The sequence below is a fragment of the Porites lutea genome, chromosome 9, assembly GCF_958299795.1.
Source record: "Porites lutea chromosome 9, jaPorLute2.1, whole genome shotgun sequence".
NCBI lineage: Eukaryota > Metazoa > Cnidaria > Anthozoa > Scleractinia > Poritidae > Porites > Porites lutea.
Genome location: NC_133209.1, coordinates 27,373,420 through 27,383,457, shown reverse-complemented (window position 1 = coordinate 27,383,457; position 10,038 = coordinate 27,373,420). Strand labels below are relative to the sequence as shown.

General features: G+C 40.7%; 1 protein-coding gene across 1 annotated transcript in view; it reads right to left on the bottom strand.

Annotated features, from left to right (window-relative positions):
- Nucleotides 1-3,289: 3,289 nt before the first annotated feature.
- Nucleotides 3,290-10,038, bottom strand: part of LOC140949124 (uncharacterized) — a 29,845-nt gene continuing 23,096 nt past the window's right edge. The window contains exon 4 of the mRNA XM_073398358.1: nucleotides 3,290-3,407. Within this exon, the coding sequence (XP_073254459.1) occupies nucleotides 3,290-3,407 (118 nt within the window). The remainder of the gene's footprint in view (nucleotides 3,408-10,038) is intronic.

The following is a 10,038-nucleotide window of genomic DNA, read 5'->3' as shown; positions in this document are numbered from 1 at the left end:
AGGATATCAAATTGAAAGGTGCGTTCTCAAAACTTGAAAATTTTTAAAAACCTAGAAGGTTGAACAGATTATCGAAAAGGTGAGCCTCTGTCTAGGTGTTTTCGACAAAATCGAAGTCGCGACGATCGCCTTGGATGAAGCGATGATCTTAGAGGGCGACGATCGCATTGCCATTTCAATCCAGTTTGCTTGCGCGCTAGTTGAATCTCGTGCTCGTTTTTAAACCTGCCCCTAAGGGAATTAAAGAGGACGCGTTGCTAAGGGCGACCGATTTTTTTCTTTTTTTCGCCTTAACACCCCAGCGCCCCCTTCCCCCGCCCCCCTCCGCGCCGCCCGGGATTTCATTACCTTCGGCTTCGGTGTCAACGGCCACTGCCAGGGGAAAGGTTTCAGCCAACTGTTTACGCCGCGATTCTATCTTGATTACCTCTGGAACGCTCAACAGCTCACCACTGCTATGAATTTTGACTTCTCGATCTTCCAAGTTCTCCAAAGGAGCCTCCCAGCCAAGAGCTGAATCCTTAATGAGATCAAGAAATCGTTTGCTGCCAAACGTTCTTATATTATTGTGCAGCTCTTTATCGCTTGTCATTACCTTCAATCCATATGTTGTCAATTTGGCAGAAATTACAACATCACCCAATTTGGTTTCCTCAGGACGGAGGCTACTGCACGTTCCCACTAACATAACTCCTTTGGGCATAAGCGCTGAGACAGCATTTTTTGTAGTTACTATGGAGCCTCCCGGACCACTAGAACCTTCATGACATCGCAATAAAGCAACTGCTACTTTCTCTTCTTGGCCTTCATTCTCGTCCTCGAAGTAAACAAAACCTAGACCATCGAACCAACATCTAAATGGGTTGTTTAGGTGCATATAACAAGCTAAGAACTCACAGTCCTTTACAGTCAGTAACAAAATGTCGACAGGAAGGCGTGCATGATTCCGATCCTTTGTTGGTGATTGGATATCATTCATACGGGGAAGTTTAACATTAAGCTGGGGCGGGTCTTTACTGGTATGGCAGTGTTCTTTCTTAGTTCCCCTATTTGCACCATCTGAGATATCTTCTTCTTGTAAGTTGCTACCAAAGTCCTTGGCTAGCGGGTTCGACATTTCGCTCAATTTAGACTTGAGAAATCAAAATATATGGATCTGGCATATAAAAGGTACATACACTGTCACATGTTTGTCCAGGAAAGGTTTGATTTAAAATAGTTAATGAAATTAAATTAAAATGAAATTAAATTAAAATACCCGACTTGTCAGCGGAAAGTGTAAGTACGGAACTTTATATAGAGTGTTTTTACATGACGTAACGGCGGCCATATTGGTGTTTCAAAACAATGAAACGGCGGCCATGTTGGTGTCCCAAACTAATCCTGTGGGAGTTGGACTCTTTTCTTACGCAAAAACTTTCTTTTGTTCCAATAAATTTGCATAGATGATGGCCACGTGAGTGAAAACACTCTATAGGTAGATGTTAGAGATGTCAGATGTCTCTGGGTGGATGTTGTGCAGGTTCGGTTTTACTTTTGGTTCAAATTTTACTTTCCTTAGTTTGAAACTCATTATTACACAAAAAAAGGAAAATAAGACCCCGTCCACACTAGCCTCCCACGCAGGCGTTCTTTTGGCTCGTCACGCAATCCTCCTGTGGCTGGCGACGACAAAATAAGCAAACGAGGAACGAAACTTCGAGGGGTGTGTTGCAGCAGGTTAAATTAGGAACTATTTTACGGGTCGCAAAACAAGAAAACCACGGAAAACCAAAGGTGAAGGTTAACGGTGATTTAATTCCAAAGACCAAAATTTATAGACCAAAGATTGATTGTAAACTGAAATAACAATACAAAAAATCTCTATCAATTTGGCGAAAAGGCGATACTAAGACAAACAACGCGTAATTAACAAACTAAAGCTTGAAAACGGTAATAAAGCGGTTCTATGACGATTAGGTCGATAACAAGACAGTAAAACCTACTTTGAAAAACTAGATAATCTTAAATTAGACAATAATTCCATGAATCTGATCTTAATCCTTGTACTATCAAGCAAAATTGTGGGCGTAACTCTAACAGGCGTTCAAATCCGCTTTTCTCTCTTGAGACAATTACATTAATTGATTTAAGTTTAAAAACTTAAATCTGTATTGTACAGTAACATTCGTGTACCTATGCCCACTACTAAAGAACGAAACTAAATAATATAGCTTACAAAAGCAATCCCTTACATATCGATCCCGCTTGTACCAAAGGTTAAGAACGAACCAAAAAACGATGTCACGACGCGAATCGTAGTTGACTTTTCTGACCAAAAAGACACTCTTTTATATCCGCGTGGTGACGCCGAAATATCCCATTACAAAACCAGTAGAAAATCAGGTAAATATTGCAATAGGCTGCGTGGCAGGCGTTTGAAAGGGAAGGGAAAGGGAGTTTCTAGCGCGAGAGAAACCGGAGGGACGCGCGAGGGAGGAGGGCGGGAGACGCCTGCAAGAAGACCATTGTTTTTTTCGTTTTTAACAGGCGAATGTTAAAATCCTGATTGGTCAGTCATCAAAACATGTCAATCACAACCTTAATACCTTAATCCGATTGGTTGAAATCAACATCACGCTCCTGAGTATAAACTTAATCGATCTTTCAGCTACTTTCAGTAATCATTTAAAAATATGTTGTTAGTGTTAGTGAAGCGTGATGAGATTTCGGTACAAAATTCATCGTTAATTAGAAACTGAAGGCGTCAATTTCAGCTTGAAAGGAGAATAGAAAAAGGCAGTTATGAAGGAAAAGACCTGCCACAGATGCGTTTTACGGACTGGCTTTGAGAAGTCTCATCTCTTTACTCACTAGAAGAAAGAAAGAGAATATCATGCTGCCTGTGTGCTTGTTATCTGCCGTTTCACCTTAAACGCCTACCACGCAGGCTATACTTTATCAACGACTAGTCATTGTTGAAGACGAACCGATCTATGATCCTCAGCAAATTTTTGTTTGAGGACTTCTTCTTGCTAGTAGACGTTATAAAGCCACCAGGAACTTACATTAACAAGACGCTATGGGAGCGTGCACTTCGGCGTCGAGGTTGTGGAATTAATAGTGAATGCGGGGGCAATTAGTAAGAAATGATATTTTTCCGGCACCCTTCCTTACAAATGCCCTTACTATTCTCCTTTTGAGTAACAGACGTCTTAAACTCTTCACCGCAAGCCCGCTAGGTGCATGACCACGTGGCTCTAACCGAATTCGATTATAATTTGTCTTAAATAAATTGCGCACGACGAGATCACACGTCCACTTTCTTTATTTCCTCTACAACAACACTTTCGTTATGTACCGTTAACTCCACACCTTCTCCAGTAACGTAACTAACATCTCTTGCATCAGTACACTCCCTTATAAACCTAATATGTGAATATGCACAATCTCCACACCGAGGATAATTCATATAAAACATCGAAACATAAACTAGAAATGCGTATTTCGCAATAACCCTTGCGAAACTCGGTTTTTAGTAGCGCCACTCAAGTTAAGCCCTGTCGGGCGGGGTTAGGAACTGGATGGGTAGCCCACCGCGAATATCGTCGTGAAGGTCCTTAATTTGATCTTTCTTTTCCTCTTCTTCTTTTTTGCCTATTGTGTGGTAGTTATTGTATATTGAAAAACATATTTAGCATTATTTCTCCTCCTACGCCCCACGCTTTTCTCTCGCGCCCAAAACCCCCTTCTCCTTCCCTTTCAAACGCCTACCACGCAGGCTAACATTGTCACTACGCTAGTAACTAGGATCTAAGCATGGAAATTACGAAATCAACGAACGGTATTGTTCTTATGTCTTATCCTTTACACCTTCCGTGAGGCAGGAACGCTTGACGAACCCCTAAGAACGTCTGCATGGGTGGGAGGCTACGTCTACACGAATTGTATTCGAGTCTAAGATATTTGGATTTTTTTACCAACTTTTCAACGATTTTCGATTGAGTTTTTTTCACATTTTATTACCGCGATATTTCGATTATTCTATTAAAAAAGCTTAAGTCTCGTAAAAATTTTGGTAGAAAGGCAAAATATCCCAGAGAATTTCTCAACACGGCCAGACCCAACACGAAGGGTAGCTAAGTTTTTTCACGGTAACCATTGTTCGTAACACCATACTAGAAACACCGAAAAAGCAAAGTTTTGAAAGAAAAAAGTCTACATTAATTTATTTTCGTTGGATTTTCCTGTTTTTTTTTTCGCAGAACTGCATGAATATTAGCCCTCCTTTAACTACAAACAGCCGCTTTTTGATATAAGAAAAGTAGACTGTAGGCATTTTTTAAAATACTGCTATGGCGATTTTCGTGAAAATCGTTGCATGCAGGTTGCAAAAAAAAATATCGTAATTTTTTGCCTTCGCCAAAATCCTCCCTTTTCTCTCTTATTGTGGCGCTTTTGAGGAGCATTCATGCTTGAGTGGCCCGCCCCTGAAGCTCATTATCATGCGTAAGGCTTAATTTAGTGGTTGGGTAATTTTTACGTGCGTACGTGCGTAAAATTTATGTTCGCAAATAATTAAAATAGAGGCAATATATGAAAGGTCGCACGTAAACGTAAAAGTAGAACCTCGCTCAACTTCACGTTTAAACTCAGCATTTTATGTCTTGCCTCTATTTTACGATTCACGTGATTAAAATTTAAGTGCGTTAACCTGCGTAGCCAAAAACGCGTCAGTGGAAATCAATCTTGAATGACCGGACGTTCTGCGCGATGTAAAACTTTCGAGTCCTAAGACATCCGAGAAAATTAATAGTTTTTAGGGCATCAAGTTAACCAAACAGGCTTCTAAAGCATAGAGAAAACTATTCGAAACACTTCCGACATATTTTGAAACATTCGGTCTTTGGGGGCCCCTGTTTTTCACTTTTCCCATTTGAACCCTATAAATCCTTACGTCATGCAATATTGCTGCATGCATAAAAGTTTTTAACAACCGCTCTCACATAGTGAGTTTGGGAAGGCTGTGACTAAAATCTTAAAACTAGTATGACGTACCTTCAAGGCATTTGGTGAAAATTAAAACCACGACATCAATGAGCTGATCCCACGGTCTCTAGATTTTCGTTTTTGTCGAGGAAAATGAATTATGCTCGATTACTGCTTTTGGTTCTATGCCACCCCACAGGAACTTGAAAATTCCACAGCTACAAGGTCCTAAACAAATACAAACAGTCGATTGTTCATATCATTGGTGCACCATTGATCTAAGTATATATAGTGGCATGTTATTTAAGAGTACGTACAGTGGAACCCGGTTAATACGACACCAGCGCGGGACATGCCAAAGTGTCCATATTAAGGCAACCTCGCAGAAATAACGTCATGGACAAATGTTTTATCGATATATGGACTAAAGCAGGCAAAGACGACGCAGTCTTCAATTTTTGCACTGAACTGAATTGCAAAACAGCAGTGAAAATACGTAGGAGTTGGATGTAAACGCGCTCACTTTACAAAATTGGTGAAAGAAGTGTTGCTTCACTGTCTCGGGTTAATATTTTTATACTGAATAAACTTGTTGTTGGTTTCAGGTGCACAAATGGATAATGGGTTTCATATAGGGAATCGGTAACGGGTAACCAACTTCCAATTAGTTACACCATCCCTAACTCGAATCCTCAAATCAAAATCCTAACTCAGCAATCGTCTCAGAGAATTAAAGCGTCCGTTCAAACAACAGGTTTTCCATGAATTCAATGTTCAAGGCACATCATTTTCTCGTTGGAAATCGCTTTTGTTTCATGTAGTATTTATTCTCCTAGCCTCTTTCCCTTTTTTCAAAACCGGAAACACTGAATTGTTTAGGTCCAAAAGATATGTTAAATTGCGTCGAGAATATTTATATAGTCAACACAAAATATGAAGGTCATGCAGCCACAACCTGGCTAAAACTTGGTTTGTTTTTGCTTATATCAAGTACCAAAAATATAACTGTTTCGCATGAGACATCAACAAATTTTTTACGAAGCCTGTCGCATGTTCTTACCATTACTGATTTCCTAGTTTTTTCACCCGCCGAAAAAATAGCGGGTGAAACAAGAGCCGAAAAAAGCGTCTGCTTCCCGCAGGCTACTTCTTTCCGGGCTTGTGCTTCAACTCGGTTTATAGAAAGATGGTTTACTTGAAGGTAACTTTTGAAAAGGAAATATCAGTTATTTATTTTAGATTCACTCATCTATCCTGGTTATCGTAATAAGCAAAGTTAAGAAATAGATTTGTCTCTCTTTTTCCAAACTTGTTACAAGGCAAAGCTCGCTAACCTGGCTGCTTTACACGTCGACATATTGTGACTTCGCAGCGTGAAACCCCGCTAAAGAGGACTTAAAATAGATGCCTTTGTCTATATTCAAAGGATTATTTTGCTTCTTCTTCGATTCATGAGCTGTTCATCATTTCAATAGCGGCTGACTGAGTTGCTTTCTATGATGATGCCTCGCATTCAATGAAAGTCTTCGATGGCATTAAGCCTTCGCTGCCCATTTAGCAGACCGAGAGCAGATTAATGCAACTACTTTCAGCTGATTGTTACGGTTCTTGGTCAGCGAATATTCATATATATTTTACTTACAATTATTACCTACCTGTAAGATATTAGATGGAAATTAAAATCACAATTTCAATGAGCTGATCCCGCGGTTTCTAAATTGTCCTTGTTGTCAGGGGATAGATAAAAAGCACGCACTTCCACACTGGACAAACCAGAGCGCGTTCCCTTCGTTATCACCTACAACCTAGCCTCCCACGCAGACGTTCTTAGTGGTTCGTCACGCGTTCCTGCCCCACAAACGTCTGCTGCATCGAGTGCCATTGTTCGCAAATATCAGCTGGAGCTCAATTGCAGATTATCGGAGTACCAATCGCTGTTGAAGCCAAAGTGTTGACAAGCCAAACACATAAGTAAAAGCTCGGTAGAGGGTGATACGTACAGCAAAGAGTTTAGCTCCGGACAAGAATATTTAGATGATCAGTGTAATACTTTAATGCAATTAATGTTTACTTGAAGCGTCAACTCCGAATGAGTACATTATGTCCTACTCGAGTATGTATCTAGAGTATATGCTAATAAAAACTTAGCCCATGGGCATACAAGCAATGCTATTATACAATACATGCTGATTAGGTTTAGAAGAAAAAATGCTCTGCATGCTGCACAATACTGCACGGGCTTATGTAATATGTTCTTAAACACTGATAAACATGCATTATAAAGAAAAAAAATCAGTCCTTCAAACCTAAGTCTTTTTCATAGTAATATTCAACTTCTGTATGCAAACGAAACGAGTCTGAGTCACTGCAAACGGGGATTGCTGTCCAATAAAATAGCAGTCAAAGATTAAGTCTTTCCGGTGCTCGGATTTCGCGACCCGAGCAAGATTTCGTTGGCCTCTTATTGGTTTCTGCCGGAGTGGGAACTCGTGAGTCAACGCTTGAAGACATTGGCATTCTGAGTGTAGTCGTGCTTCCTTATGGGATGCTGGTCGACGAGTTATTTGCTGGATTGTTGGATGAGTTGTTCGGTCTGAGGTGGATCCTATTCCTACTTAGGTGAACACCGGTCTCGGTTTCCACAGTACAGGGGCACCCAAAGACTCTTTTCTGTAAAATATCTCATCGGAGAAGCAGTTGTCGCCTAAACCTTTCTATTACTTCAAGAGGACGGGTAAAAATTTCTAGATACCGTTTCTTTCATGTACAATTTTCGAAGTTCATGTAATAAATTCCCTACGATTTTCTAAGCTCTAATGTTGCACATTTCACTCTTATTTTTCGTAGAAAAAAGGAAACCTACAATTTCGGATTCAAAAATGTGATGGAGAGAGGAATCAGTAAACTTCTCACTTTCGTAATACAGTAAATTGCATCTAGAATTTTTGGGAAAATAGTAATGAAGCCCTTGTAATTTCAAGTTCTAAACGAGGTATGTGGTGAAAGGGGTATCATTCTTCAATAGAAGGTAAATGAAAGGAATACCGTCTGCACCATTTCGCTAACCATAAATTATAGCTGTTCGGGCAAAGAAGAAAAAAGGAACTCCTCTTTTCTCCTCTCGTCCCCCAAAGAAAAAGGGAACAAGGACCACCTTATTGCAGGTTTCCAACAGTGATAAAAAGAACGAACAACACATACGCACTTTATTTATTGCAAGTGTCAATCAATTGCGGAGGGCATGGAGACGGGACCGCCATTTCGCCACGTGGTCATTCGAGCGAATCAGTCGTGCCGGTTATGCATTATCATGCACAGGAGCTCCTGTCATGCACGATTTTTTTTCTTTCAAGTATTTTCTCAGTGATTTAGAGCCTGTTTACGTGGAGGTGTTTGACCCCAGGTACGTGAGGTAACCTGTTTAAGATGGGGTAACCCACCTGACCATATAATCTCTCATTTTAATTTGATCTCGTTTACATGATAGCTGGGGTGACCCACCACATGTTACCTCACCTATCTGGAGTCCCCCACCTCTATGTAAACAGTATCCCTGGGCTTATGAGACATGCCTTTACTATTTGATCATATACATACAGCTGTGCATAAATATAAAAAGGTACAGATTGACCCTCAAAAGATGGTAACGACCCCTACATGCCTCTATGTCGGCGGTAATTCCTGTGTTGAAGAGGATAGCTCCTAATGTTGTTATGAGGTCTGGTTTATTGTATGGCTACCGAAGTGGACACGATTTTAGGAAGGACTAGCAGATTTTTCAACAAAAGGATGAGGCAAGTGTCTTCTTTGATCGCCTTTTTTCGTTATCAAGTTTATTCCTTGCAATTTTAGTTATATTACAATAACAATTTGTCGTTCTTTCAAGTCTTTTTTTTGAGTTCTTACTGACCTTGAACTCGTCTCGGTTTATAAATACAAAACAAAAAAACAACGAAACTTGGCCAGTATCCAGCCATGGACCTACTATTGGTTGAATTCTTAAAGATTTTTTATATGAACCAACGCATGGAACGGTCATCAAGAAATTTTTAACCTTACGGCGTAATAAACAATATCACAGGAAAGTATCTTGACCGCTTGGGTAGCCAATAGGAGCTAGCCTGTTCTAGGCTCCAAGATGGTGGTGAAAAGTCGTTTAGTAAAAAGAAATACGAAAAACGCGCGCGTGCTGGGGAGAGACAGTAGGCTGACTTAGCAACAGAACGGGAATGTCAGTTGACGACGGCGCGCGCGAATCAAACACTGGACGAAAAAATGGATTTGCTTCAAAATTGCTCAGCGCAAATATGATTCAAATTTCTGCAAACTGGGGAATAAATCTGAGCAAAGGTGGTACCCAGTTTTCGCAAATTTGCGTCATATTTGCGCTGAGCGAATTTGAAGCAAATCCACGTTTTCGTCCACTGGCTTGACCAGTGGCAGAGCGGTAAATTGAGCACCGGAAGTTGTGTTTAGTCCTTTGTGCGCGCCTTCCCGTCGTCAACTGACGTTCCCGCCCTGTTGCTAAATCAGCCTTTTTTTCCCGCCGCCACCGCGCTCTTTCCAAGTCGCGCGCGTCTTATTTTCGCTTTGCTCGTTTTTAATAATATGTCCCCACCATGCTATCTGAGAGCCTGGCAGAGGCCGATAGGAGCAAACGATTCGCTCTATCTTCCCCCAGTATCCAGCCATTGTGACCGTCCAAGCTTGTTTAAAACACATACATATTTTTGCCTGGCTCTACTCCAAATGTTTTCTACCTACTTTATCCCAGTCTGTTCTTTTCTCAAAATCGGTTTTTTAAGGCTCGGAGCACCACAGGCAGCCCAATCTCAGTATGAGAGTTTTTAAAATCATTAAAAATTGGTATCATATTGCGTAATCCCCAAATAGCCGTGAACATAAAGGATTTGTATGGGAATTCAGGTCATAGATTCCAAAAGGTAAATAATTGCTGGAATTTTCAATAAAAAGCACTTTACCTTATTTAGGGCCTGTTTACATGGATTGGGGGACCCCGGTCTAGCGGGGTGGGTTTCTTTTGTTTTCACGCTCTGGAGGACACAAAAC